This window comes from Alexandromys fortis, unplaced genomic scaffold, assembly GCF_014885135.2.
Source record: "Alexandromys fortis isolate MF-2015 unplaced genomic scaffold, M_Fortis_MF-2015_v1.1 scaffold_51, whole genome shotgun sequence".
NCBI lineage: Eukaryota > Metazoa > Chordata > Mammalia > Rodentia > Cricetidae > Alexandromys > Alexandromys fortis.
The window spans coordinates 9,835,264-9,856,671 of NW_026067925.1; the positions used below are offsets into that span (position 1 = coordinate 9,835,264).

Consider the following 21,408-nt stretch of genomic DNA (forward strand, 5'->3'; position numbering starts at 1 on the left):
GGCTACACTTAGGCTATTTAGAATTTGTCCCATTGTCGAGAGCCACCTCATCCATCTAGCGTGATTGCTGTCTTCTGAAGAGAGCATTAGCAAACAGAATACAGCTAGGTACATATGATGCTGCATCCCAAACAAGAGTTTGGGTATATTCCAGAAGTGAGGATTGGTTTAATATTAGGGAACCAGGACCCCATTATTGATTGGCTGATCTATATTAATAGAAGTGTGCCTAAGGACACATACAGAAAGGGAGAAACTGAAATAATAAGAAAGATACATCATGTCGACACTAATGAGAAGGAAGCTGGCATATCTCTGTTAATATCAGACAAAATAAGGCATCGTTAGAGGGTCAGGTGAGTCGTGTGTGGTGATAGAGGCTCAAATCTCAAGAGACAGCTAAACGATCAGAAGGTACATTAAGGAGACAGGCAGGGAGGAGCGTCTCCCACCCACTACCAGCTTAGATAGTTTCTTTCTTTCGAGTGTTGCTGTGTAGTAAAAGATAAAGATAAGGATGCCACAAAGTTATAAAAAGACATGGTGGAAGAAGCTTTAATGTATGTTATTAAGTGACTGACAAGGCCAAATGCTATCAAAAGACAGGAAAAGACAAAACTGGGGAAGCAGTGTAAAGACTGTTGCTTTGGTGGAGAGGGCGAGAGGGAGGATCCGTGACACACGGGGGAGGCTGAGGGCGGTGAAACTGCTCCCTGGATGCAGTATTGTGGGTGCTTGTTGTTATACATTTGTACAAGCCCAATGTGAATGCACCAAATGCCACCCATTCTACTTTGTTTCTATTGCTTTAGTAGCCTGACAAAAAACAACTCTGGATGAAAAAGTGTTTAATTTAGCTTACAATTCCAGGTTACAGCCCATCATTCTGGAAGCCAAGGCAAAAACATGAAGCATGGTAAAGAACAGAGAAAAATGAATGCATATATGCTTGTTAGTGCTCAGCTTTCTCTCTCTGTCCCTCTCTGTCTCTGTCTCTGTCTCTGTCTCTGTCTCTCTCTCTCTCTCTCTGCATTTATACACTCCAGGATCCACTACCCACAGTGGGGTGGGGTTTCCCACTTCAGTTAATGTACGACAAAATCCCTAACAGACACGCCTAGAGGCAAATCTGATCTAGACAGTGGGGATTCTATATTGTGTCAGACTGACAAAACAAACCCCAACATCACCAAACTGTTCACTTAGATGAATAAGATAGAAAACTGTATGTGATATGTCTCCCAGGAATGTGGAAACTCAAAACATAAATGCAGCACGCAGATTCTGTAATGGTGTGGAGAACAGCTGACGCAATGAATTTACTTCTCAGAAGAGCAAAGGCAGAGGCACGCAGCATTAGGGTTCCCTCTCCATGTCTTGTTTCTCACTACAGGCCTGGGATGACACTGTTAACTGTTCCTTGTTACTGTTATCTGTGTCCTTGTCTGTATTTTAGCTGTTTATTTCACAGGTTGGTAAAAGTATTGCATTAAGATCTCACACGTAGATGATATAGTCTGCTGTAGTAAGAAGAGAGCTGCTTGTTGGTTCCCACAGACCAGAACCGAAATAACACAGAAACTGTATTAATTAAATCACTGCTTGGCCCATTAGCTCTAGCTTCTTATTGGCTAACTCTTACATATTAATTTCACCCATTTCTATTAATCTGTGCATCACCACGAGGTCGTGGCCTACCAGCAGATTCAGCACATCTGTCCCCAGCTGCTCCGTGGTTTCTCTCTGACTTCACCTTCCTTCTCCCATGCTATAGACCAAGCCAGTTTCTTTATTCATTAACCAATAAAAGCAACACATAGACAGAAGGACCTCCCACACCAGTCTGCCTTTTGGACCTGCAAACTTTCACTTCATGTATTCTGAGGCAGTATTGGGTGTACAGGATGAAACTGGTTACTGTATCTTCCCAATGAACCCATCTGTTACCATCGTGGAAGAGCTCTCCTTATCTCTAGCGCTTGCTTGCTGTCAAGCTGGTCTCTATGACGCTAGCACAACTATTCTCATTCTCTTATTATCTCTGACGCCTTTCCCCTGCTCTTGAATTTTAACCAGTTAAGATGTGCACTCTGCTGTTGTTTTTACCTGGTATAAGAATTAATTCTGGGCCTAGAACCCAGAACCCTATTTGTTAGCTTGTTTATTGTCAATTTGATACAAACTGGAGTCAGCTGGGAAGAGGGAAGCTCAAAGCTCCATCAGATTGGCCTGAAGCAATGTCTGCCTTGGTTGATGTCAGAGGGTCCCACCCCCTGTAGGCTATGCCATCCTAAGGCAGGTGATTTGGGGCTCATAAGAGAGCTAGCTGTGCAAGCCAGAGAACAAGCCAGCAAGCAGTATTCCTCTATGGTTCCTGCCTCCTGGTTCCTGTCTTGAGTTCTTTCCTGATTTCCTCCAAAGCTGAACTGTGACCTGGAAGTGTAAAAGGAAGGAACCCCGTAAACCTTCTCCTCCCTAAGTTTCTTTTGGGTAGACTGTTTTATCACAGTAACTGAATAAAACTCGAACAGACCTTGAACACATACTCTACACTGAGCTACACCCCACCAAATATTTTGTTTTCAAAATGTAGTTATTTAGACCTGACAGAGCTACCAATTTATTGGTGTTTAAACTTACTGTCTTCTTTTTCACTTGTCTCATTGAGTCAATGTTATTTTTCTTTTTGATCAACTCTTTAAAATTATTAAATATTATGATTAAAAATTATTAAATAAGATTATAACCTATTACCAATAGGTTGGTGTGGTGGTTTGAATAAAAATGCTACATGCTACAATCTATACACCCAGAGAAACTAAGTAACAAGTAGGGTTCAAGTGGGGGACACATGGATCTCCCTAGGAAGGGGAAATAAAATAGACATTGTGGGTGAATGGGTGTGGGGAAGGGAACAGGAGGGCTCAGGCTGAGGGGAAATGGAGGGAGAGAGTACTGGGAGAGACAACTGGATTTGGGGGGCATCTTGGGGGACAAGCTAGAAACCTAGTACAATGAAAAGTCCCAGGAATCTACAAGGGTGACCCTTGCTAAGACTCCTAGTAATGGAGGATATGGAGCCTGAACTGGCCATCTTCTGTAACCAGGCAAGACTTCCAGTGGAGGGACTGGGACACCAACCCAGCCACAAAACCTTCAATCTACAATTTGTTCTACCTACAAGTCATGCTGAGGTAAAGGTTGTGCAGAAATTGTGGGAGTGGCCAACCAGTGACTGGTCCAGCTTGAGACCTAAACCATGAGAGAGAGCCCACCCCTGACACTGGCTGGAGGGTCAGGACCCAGGGACTAGGTGGCTCAGAGACATAGGATAGAACCAAACACAACTGAAAAAAGTCAGTGAAATAATTCCTAATGATATTCTGCTATACTCATAGATTGACGCCTAGCCCAATTGTCATCAGATGGCCTTCATTCAGCAACTGAAGGAGAGAGATGCAGAGATTCACAGTCAAACATTAGGCAGAGCTTGGGGAATCCTGCAAAAGAGGGGGAGGAGGATTGTAGGAGCCAGAGGGGTTAAGGACATCTCAAGAAAGCCCACAGAATCAACTAATCTAGGGCCTTTAGTTAGGGTTTCTATTGCTATGAAGAGACACCATGATCACGGCAACTCTGATAAAGGAAAACATTTAATTGGACTGGTTTACAGTTTTAGAGGTTTAGGCCATCATCATCATGGTGGGACATGGCGCATGCAGGCAGACAGTGCTGGAGAATTTGCTAGGGCAAATTCTGTATCTGTGTACTTAAGCAGCAGATTCCACAAAACAATATGTTGAGAGTCCTACATCTTGGCTCGAAGGAAACGGGAAGGAATCTGTCTCACTGGGCGTGTCTTGAGCATATATGAGACCTCAGAGCCCGCCTCCACAGTGACACACTTCCCCCAACAAGACCACACCTACTCCAACAAGGCCACACCTTCTAATAGTGCCACTCCCTTGGGGGCAATTTTCTTTCAAACCACCACACCTGGGCTCAGAGGGTCCCACAGAGACTGAATCAATAACCAGAGAACCTGTGTGAGACTGACCTAAGTTCTCTGCATATATGTTATAGTCGTGTAGCTTGGTTTCTGGTGGGACTCCTAACAATAAGAGCAGGTGTCACGCCCCACCTCGTCCAGCAAGGAAGACGCGACCACCGGAGCTCTTCTCACTGCAGTTTATTCCAGGACCTTTTATAATTCTCTCTCCTCCCTCCTCTCTCCTTCCTTTCTCTCTCTTTCTCTCTCTTTGACCTCTCTCTTTCCTCTCTCTCCTAGCTCTCCCAGCCCTTAAGTAGGCATGGGCTGCCAGTCCCGGATTGCCAGGTGGGCACTGCCCATAGGTTCACGCATATGCAGGCAGTTGATAATCATTGCGTGATCATAGCATAGGTCAGGCCTTAGCCATCTCAGGAGTTGATTATACATCTCCATCAGGTGTGACACCACGCAGCTCACTACAAGCAGGGGCTGTCTTTGACTCATTTGCTTGCTTTTGGGACGCTTTTCCTCATACTGGGTTGCATCATCCAGCCTTAATATGAGGGAAGGTGCCTAGTCTTAGTGCAGCTTGATATGCCATGTTTGGTCGCTATCCTTGGGAAGCTTGCTCTCTTCTGGACAGAAATGGAGGAGAAGTGGATTGGAGGTGGGGTGGGGGGGGACTGGAAGGAGAGGAGGAGGGGAAACTGCTGTGGGGATGTATTTAAAAAAATACAGGAAATATAAACAAGGAAAGCTAGGGCAAATTCTGTATAGTCCCCAGACGTATTGTGCACTTAAGCAGCAGATTCGACAAAAGAATATAATGAGCAGACATTTCAGTAAGAAAAACCATGGCCCCCCCAATAGGCTCGTAGGGAGTGGCGCTATCAGGAGGCTGGGTCTTGTTGGAGTAGGTGTGGCTTTGTTGGGGGAAGTGTGTCGCTTGGGGGAGGCTTTGAGGTCTCAAATGATCAAGCCAGGTTTAGTGTGACCTTCACTTATGCTGCCTGTGGATCAAGATGTAGGGTCCTCAGCCCCCTCTCCAGCATCATGTCTGCCTGCATGCTGCCATGCTTCCCACCGTGACAATAGTGGACTAAACCTCTGAAATGCAAGTCAGCCTGAACTAAATGTTTTCCTTTATAGGAGCTGCTGTGGCCATGGTGTCTCTCCACGGCAATAGAAACCCTAGGACATTTGGTTAGTTCATTGTTCTGTTATTTTTTGGTGGTCATCAGACCGTAATGTCAGTGGGTCAGGGGTTGAGAACCCCACTTAGTCTCCGGCTCCTCTATGCTGACAGTTAACACAGGTTTGGTTAGGCTCAGCTTGTTTGGGGGGAAGAAGACAGAGTTTCTCCCAGGTGGCTCATGTTGTCATCCTGTTTTAGCATGATACAAGACAACAGTGTCCCAGGCACAGATGCTCAGAATGACAACGAGGCGTGGGTGTCTCAGCCTGTTCCATCCCGTCCCAGAGCTTCTTATTATCTAACCATGCCAGCATTCTCGGTGACAGCTGCCTACGTCCGTTATGCCATTAGAGGCTGAAAAATGTCGACTTCTTCCACCTGTTTCCTGACTAGCTGTAGTTCTTCCCTAAGAAGAAACATTTGCTATCCATTATTATTTTTAAATTTAAAATATTTATTTACATTCATTTATTTGAGACAAAGTATCACTATGTAGCCCTGGCTGGCCTGGAACTATGTAGACCAGGCTGGACTTGAACTCATAGAGATCCGCCTGCGTTCGCTTCCTGAGTTCCGAGATTAAAGGCACGCATTGCCATGCCTGGCAATTTTTAAAAATCATATGTATAAATTGGTGTTTTTTTTTTACATGTATGTTTGTGTACCAAGTGTGTGTTGGTGTTCACAGAAGCCAAAGAGGGTAATAGATCCCCTGGAACTGGAGTTTTAGACAGTTGTGAACTGCCTACAGGTGCTGAGCATTGAATTCAGGTGCTCTGCAATTCAGCCCTCTTAACCACTGAGCCATCTCTCCAGCCCTTATCAATTATTTAATTACCCTGAAACACAGTCCATGCAGGAAAGCCAGGGTAAAGGCACGGTTCTTTGCTTTTTATCAATTTTCAATATCCCCAGTCATTTAAAAATGTACCTTAAATATACTTTGTAGGTGTTTTCCAAAGCAACAGCAGGAACTACCCAGTGAGACAAGAAGCCAGAGCTCATGCTAAACCAGGCAGTTTTAAGCAAACCCACAGGTTTGTTGGGAGGAAACTGGTCCTAGGGGGCAGCAGAGACCACCAGTTGCTGCAGTGGGAGCCGCTTGGGTTTTCTTACCTTCCAACATTCATTACCATTATTTGAGCTAACTAGAATCTCCACTAATCTAGCATTCTGTATTCCTGTGACCTCTATAATATACCCCTGGGTCCTTGCTACAAGAGTCTGTGTGTGTGTATAGGTGGTGGGAAGGGGTGGAATCTCCCAGGGATTCCCATGGGAACCTTGTAGTCCCCATGGGGAATCTGGTCTGCGACAAGAGGGCAGCATAAATTAGCCCAAGTCTTTGGAAACCTTCACCACATGGTAAAGTGATTCCTGACCCTTTAAACCAGTAGTTCTCAACCTGTGGGCCGAGACCCCTTGACCCCTTAGGGGTGGCATATCGGATATGTACATTACAATTCACGACAGTAACAAAATTACAGTTATGAGATAGCATAATGAAATAATTTTATGGTTGGGGAGTCACCAGAACACGAGGAACTGTATTAAAGGATTGCAGCTTCGGAAGGTTGAGAGCCGCTGCTTGAAGCAGGGCCAACACAGTATCTTCATATCTTGATATCATTTGAGACAAAGTTTGATACTGCTATGGATGCCAACGTGAGGAAGCCCCATTTCCCCATCTGCAGAACATGGCTGGTGGTGGGCATCGCACAGGACAGATGCACCAACAACAGGTAGTCCAAGGAGAGTCCCAGTTTTGTTTTCTTGAGATAAGGTCTCATTCTGTACCACTGGCTTGCCTGGATTTGCTATGTGTAGACTAGGCTGGATTTAAACTCACGAAGAGCCTCCTGCCTCTGCCTCCTGAGTACTGGGTTTAAAGAGGCCATGCACCACAATGGCTGGCCACTTTCATTCCTCTTACAATCAAATCAAATCAAATCAAAACAACAACAACAACAACAAATCTTCAAATAAAGCTGGCAGTTAAAGGGAACGCACCATGCTTATGTTTCCGACGTATCACCCAGAGGTCCCCTGGGGGGTTTATGTTGCTAGTGGTAGAGCTAATGGTTTCCATGATGCTTGGCAAAGTGGCCCTGACTGCCTGCTCTCATGGTGCCAATTTCCAGAGCGGAAGGCAAGGCTGGTTGCCGGGAGAGCTCATGCACTGACCGCCCGAGCGTGCAAGTGGAAGGGCTCTGGAGGCGGTAGTTGGGATGCTGCCGTCCTACACCACAGAAACCAATCCTGGGCTCATGGTTCAAGGAAAGCTCTGGGACAATCAGGATCTGCCCTCTTGGGAATTTGGGCTGAGAAACAAAGGAATCCCTCGCCACTTAGTGGAAAGAGTTGGCACTGGAGAGGCCGCGATGGACCAATAGGGAGTCCAAGTTGTGCTAGGGCAAAGGCCATGAGTGTCTCAGGGGCTGGCTGAGAGCAGACCTGGGCGAGGTGGTTGGTCCAGGCCAAGGGTAGCTGATGGAGGCATTAGGACCCACCTGTCCTGCTGGGTCCCTGGAGCTGTGCTGAACCATCTGAATAACCCACCTTCTGAGTTTTGGAGGTCCAGCACCCTGAAGTCTCTGGTCCCTGACTTCCTATTCTTAGGCCTACCTTTGTTTACCCCAGCTTTTTGCCCACACATGCACGACCTACACAGTAGGGCACGACTAGCCTAGAGGACACCGTCAAGCCGCAGTAATTTAAAGATGTAGCCCTAGGCCCTCTCTGTAAAGGGAGGGGCTAAAACCTCCCTGACTGGAACAGGCTTGACACAGCTATTTGCTTTAATAGTAGAATAAATCATACGTAATTGTGCGTCACTTCTTGCTCTGCTTTTTTTTTCTCGGGACCCCATGGCCTGGAATAAGGCAGTCCCTGTGTCATGGGGACACACAAGCAGCCCACAGAAAGTCCCACTGAGGAACTGAAGTCACGTGTGTGAGCCATCTTGGTTCTACATTCTGCTTCTCTCCTCTCGCCGTCCACTGACTTCAGCATCTCTCCTCCCCAATATTTTCTCAAAGCTGCGGTGCCTTGAAAGGCTCTCCAGGCCAGCCACAGTCACCCCTAAATTTATTCCCCTTGGAAACTGGGAGATAATAAATGTTTGCTGTTCTAGACCATTAGGTTTGGGATAATTGGTTAGTGTACCTGATAAATCATACATATGTGGCTTGGTCTCATGGAAAATTTATGATTGCTAACTCAAAGGCCCCCAGATGCTGCCTTCTGGAATTAGGTCTCTCGTTTCCTCTCTTAATTTTAGTCTCTCTCCCTGCTCCATCCCTCCCACCTCCCCACTGCCTCTTTCTACTCTTCCCTAGTGGCTTGGATGTCTGTTTCCAAGAGAAAGCCAAAGCGATCGGAGTTCCCAGGCTCTGTTCTCATGCCTCCCTTCCCACAGAATCTATCTTCATATCTGCAGCCTGCCATGCTTCTGGCAGAGGCCAGCCTCTCCCGCTCTGCTCTGGGTATAGCCCCTTCTTGCTTCTTCTAGCATCTCCTTCCTGGGATCCAACCCTTCCCACCAAAGTTTTCAGGAGGAAAGGTTACTATCCTGTGTTGAATTTGCTACTTGCAGCTCAAATGCAAGGGGGACTAGGAGTTAGCATTGGATGAGTGGTATCATGGCCCCAGGGATCCTGGCTCATGGTTTTACCCTGAAACTCTGCCTGGAGCGACAGTAAGGAGAGGCACGAACACATACATCATTTTCATGAAACTCTGTTGTGAAAGGAAAAGTAGAGGCCAGATATGATGGCTCACATCTATCCCTTGGATGCCGAGGCTGCAGGATTATCTACGCTTTAAGCCCAGTCTGAGCCATACAGTGGGTTCCAGATCAGCCTGGACAACAGAGTAAAGCCAGATCGAGTGTCAGTGATGGTAGTTGTGGAATGATGCAGGAATGTCTGTGACCACTGGGCATCGGGGACCAGAGGCAGGGAAGTGTGACCGTGAGAGGCCCAGCAAGAAAAAACTCGGCACTCCTGTGATCAGCCTGTGGCATCTGTAAAGGACCTGGGACTATAAGTCACCCCAGCTCCTGTTTCTGTGACCTTTTCTGAACCGTAAGTACTCCCAGCTTTGTGCCTCGTCTTTCCTAGCAAGTGGTTTCCTTCCGGCGGAAATGACAGCATCCTCCCTATTTCCCTAGACTGCGAATTCTGAGCTGCCGCAGAGTGTGGGAAGTGAGGTCAGGATTATCACCATGCTGAGAGATGTAGGGAGCTATCCTTGCTTGCCTCTGTTCACAGCCTGCTCTGCTTCTGACCCCAGATCTGGGGTTCCCCTCACATTGCCTGATTCTCCAATGCAAGCTGTGTGTCTTGCATTTTGTCAGATTCTTCAGGCCCTCTGAGGTGAAGGTTCAAATCCACAAGGCTGCTCCATCTTTAGCGCTCATTGCTAGTGCTGGGTACCCGCTGTGACCACTCCTGTTCAACTTGGTCAAATTTAAGAAAACTATCTTAAGAGACAAGACAGCCCAGATTGGGCTCAAACGCCAAATGCATTTGCCTCAGCCTACCAAGTAAAGGAATCACATTACTTGAAGTGTGCCACCATTCCCTGTACAACTTGGTCACAAGTCAGGATTCCTAAGACACCCAACTGTGGGAGCCCACGTTTGACTCAGTTTCCATCTGGAGTCATTTCTGACTTAAAGAAGTCTTTGAGTTCAACCTTGTTTACCTGCTCTGCTTTTTCCAGTAACCTTGAAGGCTATGAGTAACATCTGTGTTAGCCCATAGAAAGAGCATTTTTGCCCAGATGAAAGAGCACATTTTTCTATTAAGATTTGGGCTGGTGTATGCCAACCAGAGGCACTCCTCGTTAGTCATGAGAAGCTTCCTAGCTGAATGAGACAATGCCCTTGTTTGAGCTTCCTCTCAAGGACAGTGCAGGGAGGTGGTTGGCTGACTGTGTGGCTCTTTTTCTGCCTTTTGCCTGTAGCTGATTTCTGCCAGAGCAGACTCCGACACTCAACTCCTCATTGATTTGAAAAGATGATCTGAATTGACTCGGGTTAGCTTTACTTACCAGGATGCCCACTTAGTGGAGAAGAATACAACTCATAAGTAACATTTTGGAACACATGCCAGGGGCTGAGTGTGTGGGGAAGGGGCTGGAGCTCCCAAGCTCTCTCTAGATATACCACCTCCCTATCATGACACACAGTCCACAGCCTGGAGGCTTTCCAACCACATCATTGAAGTTATAATGTAACCAGGATGGAGATTAATTCAATCCAGTACTTTCCTTCCTAGGGGATAGGATCCTAATGCAAGTTCCAGGTTCCTGGCAGCCTCTTTGATTTTTATTTGTTTGTTTAGTTTTAATTTTTTTAGTGTTTTTCTTTTTCATTTTAGATTCCTGATCTAGAAGCCCACCCAGAGACAACTTATTAAAAGCAAGGATGTGTTACCACCCAGGAAATTCCAAGGGATTTAGGAGCTCTGTGTTAGGAACTTGTATCAAAGACTTGCTATCGGCATAAAAGATTCTTCTACTGTCCCTAATTGCTTGGGAAATTCCAGGGGTTTTAGAAACTGTGTGTCAAAAGAAAGAAAAGAAGGAAAGGAGGGAGGGAGGGAAAGAAGAGCGAGAGAAACACACACACACACAGATAGAGATATTTTATTTGTAGTATGTACAAATTTTATATGTACAGTAACATGCAAGAATCCAGGCCACATCTCTTTCTCTTTACCTATCTCCCATCACCCATTGCCTCTTGGGAACTAGTCTCCCCCTTGTTCAACCCTGCTGCCACTGCCAATTTAAGCTGCCTCCAGCTCTTGCCTGCTTCCCAGAGCTTCCTTATAACTACGAGGAAATGTCCTTGCCAAGGAACAGCCATCAGGGCCTCTTGGTGTCTCTTCATCTGTGGCTCCTCTGTTGCTCTGCAGTGCATCATGGTATTTTCCTGGTGCCATGTGCAGGGTCTTCCTCACTGCCATACTGTGTGCAGGGTCTCCCTCACTGCCATGCTGTGTGCAGGATTTTTTTCATGTTCATGTTGTATGCAGGGTTCATGCTGTATTCAGGGTCTTTCTTACTGCCATGCTGTGTGCAGATCTTTTTCATTGTCATTGCTAGCATTCCCCCTGCTACCCACCCAGCTCACTTGCTTGCTTCTCAGTGCATTTCCCCCAAATCCCTACACTTCAGCTCTTTAATAACTGGAGTGCCACCTCTTTCTGAATACCTCCTTATTACTTGTCAACCTCAAATCCATCACTCTGCCCTTAAGTGCTACCCCATCTTGCCATGGCCCTGAAGTTTGGTACGGACAGGCTACATTTATGGCAAATAAGGGATACTTTATTCCTCTGCCTATAGCATGAGTTCTATTTGGTCTTAATAATAAAAAACCAGAGCCAGATATTAGAAGGTGAAAGCTGAAAGATCAGAGAAGCAGAGCAGTCAGTCACTAGGTAGGTTCTTACCTCTACAAAATCTTCAGGTGGAAAAAGGGGCTGAGCTCCTATCTCCTCCCGCCTTAAATTCCTCTCTCCACCCAGCCATATCACTTCCTGTCTCCACCTCCCTAGTGCTGAGATTAAAGGCATGAGATCCCAACTGCTGGGATCAAAGGTGTGAGCTCCCTTTCTCTTTTAGATTGGTTAAATTTCAAGTAGCCCAGTGTGGCCTTGAACTCCTGAGCTTCCTGCTTCCTCCTCTCAAGTGCTGGGATTAAAGATGTGCGCCTCCACTGCCTGGGCTCTATGGTTAACTAGTGGCTAGCTCTACCATCTCATCTTCAGGCAAGCTGTATGTGTTGGAGCACAAACTAAGTATCACCATACCTGCCCATCTGTATCCTCTGCCCTCTTAGTGATTTTGTGGATGGTGCATCCCATCTCTGCCTGTTATTCAGATGCCTTGGAAATTGTAGGTCTAAGTAGTGAGAAGGTAATAAAATATCAAATCAGAAAGCTTGGCCTCAAATTGGCTACCTGAATGATTTTGGGCGAGTCTGGCTATGGGCTTGCCGTGAGTCTGATCAGCCAATCAATATAAAAGCTCTGTGTAGATCTAGTTTATTCCAATGAATGGTGTACCACCCTCTCCCTTAGCCACAGTGGCTCAGCAGGACCTGCATTGGCCACTGGAGGGCAGTCTTAGCTAGTCTCCCAGCTGGGCTTGATTGGATCCCCCTTTGCCAGGGATGAGGGTCTGAAGTATAGCCCCAAGGTGCCATGAGTGATCTGACAGACCTGGTGAGGGATATGCCCCAATATTGTCACTTGGTCAGCTTTCTCTTTTCTTTGGTGTGGCTAGAGAAGGTTCTGCGCATAGCCCCAGAAGCCTGCTGCATAAGGGCCATTTGATGTTCTGGGCAGAGGAGAAGCCAGCCTTGTACTCAGATCATCGCAAGCCTCTGTCATGTAATATTTTTCTTCCTCCCTCCCTCATACCCTTCCCCTGCCTTTGTCCTTTCCTCCCCAAACCCTCAACCTCAGTATTATGTCATCCAGTCTGGTATCAAATTCACTCTGTAACTCAGGCTGCTTTAGCCTCTCCTGAGTGCTGACATCCCAAGTGTGAGTCACAATGCCCACCTCTAGTTAGATTTTGTTTGGAGATATACTGCACACGACACAGGCACCATCACTTTCAGGCATGTATTTAAGGCATAGCTTTTAGTTGTCCAACCATCGCCTCTAGCTAAGTCTATCACCACAAAAAGAAGCTGTGGACCTTGTCGCAGTCAGTCCCAATCTCCCGTCTTCCCGGTTCCCGGCTGTCACTTTCTGTCTCTGCGGCTTTGCCAGCCTTGGAAGTCTCACCTAACTGGACATGATGGTAAATCTTAATGTCAACTTGTCTGGATTGAGGAGTGCCTAAGAGATGAATAAAGCATTTTAGGGAGTGTGAAGGCATTCCTAGAGACTGCTAACTAAAGGGGAAAAAGCCTGCCTTGAATATGGATGGCACCATCCTGCGGGCTGGAAGCCCAGGAAATGGGACGGACAAAAGGGAGAGCCTTCTAAAGGGCAGCCATTCTTGCTCTGGGACTGTCATGATGGAAGCTGCTCTGCTGCCAAGCTCCCCCGCCATAAGGGATGAAAACTTTGAAACTTGATTGTTAGATGTTTCATTACAGTGACTCCGAGAGTGACATGTCTTTGGTGATTAGCTTTGTTTAATTTGCATAAAGTTTTCATGCATGCAGTAGTATTTCACTCTTGGGAGGATGGAATTCAGGGTCTTGATGGGTCTTGCATTGTGAGCTCCCCTTGCCTCCTGACAGCCATTGGGTCATGTTAGGTCATCTGGGCTAGCCTTGAGCTCGTGAACCTTCTGCCTTTGCCTCCCAAGTGCTGAGACCCCAGGTTTATGTGATACCACACCTGGGCACTGCACACATTTTATGACTAAATATTATTCTGTTCTCTGGATGTTCTGCATTTTGTTTATCTGCTCACCCATTGATGGGTGTCTGCTTCTTTCTACCCTTCGGCTGTTGTGAAGAACTCTTAGTTGTACAAGCATCCGTGGATAAGCTCTGAGTAGATATATAATTTCTCTTTTCTTTCAGTTCTTGCTAACTGTGAAGTGCTGCTGGGAGTTACCATGCAACTCCACGTCTGGCATTTTGCAAAACTGCCAGACTGTTTCCCAAAACATCTGTACCGGTTTCCATTTCTGCCAGCCACATATGAGAACCCCAAAATGCTCTTGACGCGGAGTCCAACCCTTGCTTCCCTTAGCATTCTAAACACGGGAGGCTCAGGGGACAAATCTGCCAGCTTTTACCCATCCCTTTTCCAGCGCTACAGTTATGCAAGACAACAAGCTCTGCAAACTTTAATTGCCCAAGAAGCGTACTTGGGCCCTTGGGTGCAACCAGAGTGATACATCTTTCTCGTTGAGGGGGTACTTCTGCCTGACTCCCTGTAGTCATGAAGGGCTTGTCTTTGGGTAAGGTTCAGGGGCTGACTTGGCTGCTATGCACTTGGGCTGTTTGCCAAGAGGTGTTCTTATTAAGTAGGGGCTGCCAGGCAGGTGTCTGCACAGACTCTTTGCCTCTGTAATAGATCCTGAGGTTTCCTGGCAGGGAGCTGGCTCTGGCTCCTGCAGCTGTCTCAGGCATGAAGTAGGGAAGACATCTGTCCAGATGGGCAGAGGCTGTGGGGACAGGCTGCCTCCTCCTTGGTGCCTGGCTGGATCACAGGTAGACACTGGCTGTCTGATGGAGAGGGACTGGTGAACAAGGCCTCCCTCCTCCGCTTGCTGCTTGTTTTGTGACTGGGCAAGCGAGGGCTCTATTTGCAGCCGCTCAGACCTGCCTACATGATGAGGAAGGGCTTGTTGGTGTAGTATCTGGATCAGAAGTGAGGCAGTTTAGGAAGGAAGGCTAGATCGCAAACCCCGAAGGAGCTCCCTCACGGGGAAGCAAAATTACCAGCCGTGCTGCTTCTGTATGTGGAGGAGGAAGGGCTTGCTCATTTCTGTCAGTCTTGGAAGAACGGTTTGGTGAAGCATAGGGAAGAAGCAGACAGAGAAACACTTCCTTGAGGTCTTTATTAATTAACGAGTGACCCTGCATGGGGTTGCCGGTTCTCTTGTGTCTGGCTTAGAGCTATTCAGACACTGGACATCTTGATATGTGGTTGTTTCTTCATGTAGCAAACATTTAACTGAGTTTCTGGGAGTGTCCTCGGATCCAGGGATTGAATGACAAATAAAACCAGCCCTGATACGTGTCCTTGTGGGATGCCAAGTCCGATAGGGCAGAGGGGCTTTAATTCCCTGGTTGCAGGAGTCTGTGCTGGGCAGGGCCTTGCATACTCATCCTATAGCATAAAAGGGGGTGGTGGCTAAATTTGAGGGATGAGGTTGAGGTAAACCTTTCCTGGGGCACAGGTGTGAAAGACGAGCCGAGGGCAGAGCAGAACATTTCAGTTGGCAGCAATAGCATGTGCAAAGCCCTGAGGAGGAGGAAGTACGATGTCCCATAAACAGAAAGCAAGCTTTCCGGAGCAGAACATGGAGGAAGGAGAGACGTGGAGCCAGGCGGCTAAGTCAACAAGGCCAATGTATGCAGGCTCCCACTAGCCACACAGAAGCCCCATTCCCTTCGAAGCTGGCTGGTGACGTCACACCTGGGCTCCGAAAGACCACATTCTTCCTTGTGACTCACGATGAACTTCAGACACTTAGGTGACTGAGTGAGAAACAAGAATAAGCCTTCCCCTGACTACACACTCAGAGGTGCCGGGCTTCTAGAATCTTCAGTGTTCCAGGCAACTTCAAAGGATGGGGTGGAGCCAAGGTTCTGGTTTGAAGAAAGGCTGGGTCGACGTGTGCACGGGTGAAAATCTAGCTGTGAACGCTCAGTGAGCTGAAGAGCGAGTGAGGGCTGATTCAAAGGAAAGGAGTTTTGAGGGGATAAAGGGAGACTCTCGAGGCGTAGAGGGAGCAGATTCTTCAGATAACTGACTTGAACCTCTGAAGGTCATTCCGGCCTTGTATTTCTGAGGAATCCTTAGAAACCAAGTTCTTTTCTTTTCCATGCTTTGGGAGGTGACTGTGCTTTCTGCTCGCTAGGAAGCACCCAGCTCAGGGCTGAATACACGGCTTCCTTCCGCATGCAGGCGAAGAGGTGCAGACCGCCTGGTTCAGAGTCCAGCATGAATCCTGTGTTAGAATCATCTGTGCGGCAATGGTCTAAAGACTGGATTCTCGCGTCTTACCCCAGATCTACCGAATCATGATTATTTTATATTGTGTTTTATTTCATTTTAGAGATAGGGTCTCGTGCAACACAGCCTGGCCTTTAACTCACTATGTAATCTAGGAGGGACTTGGACTTCTTATCTTCCTGTCTCTACCTCTGAATGCAGATTCCCTTGTTATATGGCAAATCCTCTACCCACTGAGACATCTTACAGTGTCCCCCAGAACTCCCTCAGAGATAGTGGTGATCAGAGAGCCTGTGCTGTAAGCTGTGGTCCAGAGGATTTTTGTCACGCTGTATTAGTTGACTGTGTCTTCTGTAACAGATAAAAATACGTGTAGGAACTGAAAAGAGCAGATGTTGGGGCTGGAGAGATGGCTCAGAGGTTAAGAGCAATGGCTATTTTGCCAACGGGCTTGGGTTTGATTCCTAGCACCCACACGGAAGCTAACAGCTGTCTGTAACTCCAGTTATAGAGGACTCTGGTACCCTCTTCTGACCTCCAAGGATACTGCATACCTGTACTGCACAGGCGCACATGCAGGCAAAGCACCATGCATAATAAAAATAAAAAGAACAGAGGATTATCCTCTTTATGTTCTGAAGACCCACAGCCTTAAGTTATATCCACTAGAATAAAACCAAGGTACAGACAGGGCCAGTCCTCGCAGAAGCTCTGGGGAAGGACCCAGACCCTGCCCTATCCAGCTTCTGGTGACTTCTGAATCGTTTGTGAACAGCAGGAGAAGGCGGGGCAGATTTACCTGCACCTTGAATACATATTTGATCCTGTCTATGACTCATGTGTCTTTGGAGCAGGGCCTCAGGTGAAAAGCTAACACGCTCCACCTCCCTGCCTGCCGCCTTATAGGGAGCAGCCCCATAGGGCAGGTGTCTGAGAGGACACAGAAGCCCTGCTTTCCTGTGCATCCCACAGAGCTCACAGCCAGGCCATGGCAGCCCTGGCAGCTGGAGTATCCAAGCAACGTGCAGCTGCTAAGGGGCTTGGCTCTAACCAGAATGCTGTGAAGTATTTAGGCCAAGACTTTGAGACCCTGAGAAAACAATGCTTGAACTCAGGGATCCTATTTAAAGATCCAGAGTTTCCAGCATGTCCATCAGCTTTGGGCTACAGGGATCTCGGGCCCGGCTCCCCCCAAACTCAAGGCATCGTATGGAAGCGACCCACGGTAAGGCACAGTTGACTGTCACGCAGGGTGGAGGGCTGTCACATCTGGCCAAGAGCTGAAGTAAGTGATGGTGGTAGATTTCATTTTCAGATCCCATAGTTTGATTCCGCCTTGCTTTTCTAAAATTATTTCTAAGGAAGAACATACACAGGTTTGGGGCCGGACAAGGTAGATCTCTACAGCAGCTCTGCTGATGTGGCCTTGGGCAGGAGGTTTAATCTCTCCGAGCTTCAGTTTTTCTGCCATTAAAATGGCACTGTGGGAACCATTATGTGCCAGTCTTGTTTGGGAACTAGAAGTTCATCTTGGAGGGTAATTGCCCTGTGTGTAAGAGGCACAGAACACATGGTATTTAGGATTTCATAGTGCCCCCAGGCCAGCACACAGGGGAACAAGCCAAGGGTAGATACAGTCAGTTGTGGGCAACTGTGAGAGCATCACTGCTGAGAGACACAGGGTTACTGAGGGTCATGGAAGGCTCCATGAGGGCTGGAGATTAGAGAGGACGAGTGGGTGTGGTCTTCATTTGCATTCCCCTGATGATTACGGAGGCTGTATCTTCTCATCTCTGCCCTTATACGTCATTGGTGTATGCTTTAGAGAGATCCCGTTCAAGCCCTTTGCCTATTTCTCAATGGTTCTGTTTGCTTTGTTTGTTTGTTTGTTTGTTTGTTTTTGACTTGCTACTTTTGAGAATAACTCTATTTAGTTTGGAAACTGCCAATTTTTTTTTAAACCTAGCAATTCTACAAAAATGAAGGTGTTTTATTTCCTCGTCCACATCCTGACAGCCATCTTTCTACTTCTCCACTTCCCCAGTTCCACATACAATGAGCAATAGGTCACATTTCTTTGTGAGTTGGGCTCATTTCACTTAAAATGATGACTTTTTTGCTTCTGTTCATTTTTTTTCTACAAATGACATGATTTTCATCTTCTCTATGAATGATACTCCATTGCACACACACACACATATACTTTCCCTGCATAAATATACAATATTTTTTACTCATCCATCTGGGCATGAGTAGCTTGGCTGATTCCCTATCATAGCAATTGGGATTAATGCTACAAAAAATGTGGATGTTCAGATGTCCCTATCTTAGTTCTGGTTCTTTTGGATATACAACCAGGAGGGCTATGATTGTTTTGTTTCTGCTATTCTTAAGCTTGTAATTAGAAGACCCACCTAGGCTCTTGTCCCAAGGAATGGAAGACATTTGTCTAGATGAAGGCTGTAAGATCAGACCTGGGTTCTCAGGAAGAACTTGCTGTTGGAAGGGCGAAATCTCCTAGGGCTTTTCTGTTTATGTGGGGTAAGAGCAGCAGCCCACCCACAGAGACAGCGGCTGCTCACGCTGGTCTCCGGTGCTCTTAGCTCCTTGCCTCACCATCTGGGCTCAGTGTCTATCCCACGCCCCTGTGAAGCGCATAGTGCCCAGCGTGAACAGACTTAGTGCAGCCTGTTCAAGATTCTTTTCTGTCTGGAGTGTCCCCCGCCCCTGGCAATTAAGCCGTTTATTGATCTGAAGGAGAAATATAAAGTCAGGAGTGAAGCCATGCCAGGCTGATAATAAGGACCCCAGTTGAGAGGCATATGGAGGGGCTGGATTGTTGGAAGGTTAATAGATGGTAGAAGGCTCTATTTGGAGCTTCCGTTCTTTCTCCAGCTGCTACCTCTTAGATTCGTGGCTTTGGAGTTTCCAGTTCAGTCATGGTTTGCTGTACACTTGTCCTGGGCTGGTAGGTACCTCGAAGAGCTTTCACTAGTTAAGGGGAGGGGTCAGAAAATAGGCAAACAACTGGGAGACACTGGAGTAGAGAAGAACATGGGCTTGGGTGTCAGGTTCTGGTCCCTTGTCTATCACTCAGTAGCGAAGTGACTGCGGGTAAGCTACTAACCTCTCTGAGACCCCGTTTCCTTATGCATGAAGTGAGAATAATAGTACTACCCACCTCCTTGGGTTATGAGGCAATCTGGATGAAAGAATACATAAATGCTTAGGGAGCGAGTTATCTCTAGATAGCATTACAAGACAGACTGGCCGGAGAGAAAATTTCAGTGAACAACATGGATGGGAGCTGGGGTGGAAACAGTGATGCTTGACTGTGGGATTGGACAGGAAAATTGTGAAAGACGATTAAGCTGGGATTGGTGGAGAGAGAGGTCATAGGTGAGATCAAGGAGAAGGCTTGGGTGTGAGCCAAGGCACTGGGCTGTGGATGAGCATGCAAGAAAGAGTGTCCAGAGAAGGCTGTGCACACTCCACGGTCGTTAGAACAGATAAAACATGGTGGGAAACAGGCGAAGCCAGAAACATCGTGGACCAGATGGTGGAAGGTCAGAAGTGCTGAGCTGTGGGATGTGGTGATGGAGTGAGGGAAAGGGCATCATGGGGCTTCTTGACAGGACAATTCAGAGCCCTTCAAATGCCAAGTCTTCCAGTGACAGTGTCCTGGAGAGGACTCTTTCCGAGAAGCCATCACTTCTGAGAGGGTGTGGGCTTTTACAGCACTTCCTATCCTGAGTTCCTTACAGGAAATAAGGACTACGGTTTTGTTGAAATATTAGCGGCGGGGCTGCGTCCCCAACACCCCAGCCTCTGGCTAGCTCATGTCCAAAATAACAACCCACAAACTGTATTCATTTGAGAACTGCTTGGCCCATGAACTCTCACCCTTACAGGCTAATTCTCGCACCTGGACTAGCCCATTTCTAATGATGTGTGTAAGCACCCCAAGGTGCGCTTACCGGGAAGATTCTAGCCTCCGTCCATCATGGTGTCTCTGCTCCAGAGAGCAGAGCTGTCCGGTCTCTCTGGGAGCAGAGCAGAGTCTGACCTCACTTCCTCTTCTGCCCAGAATTCTATTCTGTTTACTCCTCCCATCTATGTTCTAAGCTATGAGGCCAAGCAGTTGGTTTATTATAACTTAACCAATGAAATCAACAGATTGATATATGACACTCCCACATCACGGTTTCCTGTCTTTTTGTCTTTCCAGGGCTGGTGGAAGGCTTGGGTAGTTTGTGTTAAGGAATGCTTGGGGCCATCTCTTGATGGCCGGGAAGCATCATCCTGAACACACGTGACTGGTGCTAAAGAAGAAAAAATATAGCAGTCCAAAGATGTAGGCAGACGGGGGCTGCCTTTCTTCTGCAGGGTCTCCAGCTGCCCGTCTCTTCTATCTCTGCTTTGAGGTTTAGTGGGGGAGAGGGCACACAGTAAGTTCTTGTGTCCTGCAGGGGTCTTATCTCCCTGTGAGTTGTGAATGAGGACTTTATATGACCCTTGAAGGATCCATGTAATACATCAATCATGGCTATTTTGGGAGGGTGGGGGACATTTTGCATTATAATTAGTGAATAACAAATATTAAAATGAAAATTCTACCTCCTTACCAACAGGCAGCATTTTAAACTGGAGCCTCTGCCAACATTCTCTCTTCCTGAACCCTAACCTAAAATTGTAGCAAAGCTTCGCACACTTATTGGATATGGGTGTCTTTTGCTTCTGTCACATGGATAGTGTGACAGGGAACTGAGCAGAAAGGGCAGGGGGTCACCTTGAAGCATCAGTGCCATCTGTAGGTAGCAGCTGAAGGAATGGGTTTGAATGATAGAGCTGTCCCATTGGGAGATGAGCGCTGCAGTTCATGGAGCCTCTGCACGTTGACCAGTGGAGTTTCTGCACAACCCACAACCCTGCTGCAAGACTCTCTGGGGCAGAGATGCCAGCTTCGGGGCAGCTGGGCACTATGTCCATTTAGCAGAAGAACAGTAGCAGGGATGGATAGGTTCAAAAACTTACTTAAGGAAAGAGAGCCTTTCAAACCCCATTCAATGCTTTCTTCCCTACTGTCTTGAAGTCACTGCCTTTTAAAGGCAAAATTTAAATGAAAAGATTTTCCAATCTGTCATTTTTTAATTAGTTTTTCAAATTCCTCCACCTTTTAGTTGTCAGGAAATAATGGTCTCTTCAGTATCTCAGAGAAGGTTAGAGCTACTGCTTTTACATTTACTATAGTGTGTGTGTATGTTTGTGGTGTGTGTGGTGTATAAAGTGTGTGTGGTGTGTATAGTGCGTGTGGTGTGTATATGTGTGGTGTGTGTGATATGTATATGTGTGGTATGTGTGGTGTATATGTGTGTGTATGTTTGTGGTGTGTATGTGACAGTGTGTGTGTATAGTGTGTGTGTGGTGTGTATATGTGTGGCTTGTGTGTATATGAGTTTGTGTGATATATATGTGTGGTATATGTGTATAGTGTGTGTGATGTGTGTGTATATGGGTGTGTAGTACGTGTGTATAGTGTGTGTGATGTGTATGGG

At 46.9% G+C, this 21,408-nt stretch overlaps 1 protein-coding gene across 1 annotated transcript in view; it reads left to right on the top strand.

Moving 5' to 3' along the window:
- Window positions 1-16,813: 16,813 nt before the first annotated feature.
- Window positions 16,814-21,408, top strand: part of Capn8 (calpain 8) — a 73,067-nt gene continuing 68,472 nt past the window's right edge. The window contains 1 exon segment of the mRNA XM_050142813.1: window positions 16,814-17,078. Within this exon segment, the coding sequence (XP_049998770.1) occupies window positions 16,842-17,078 (237 nt within the window). The 5' untranslated portion in view covers window positions 16,814-16,841.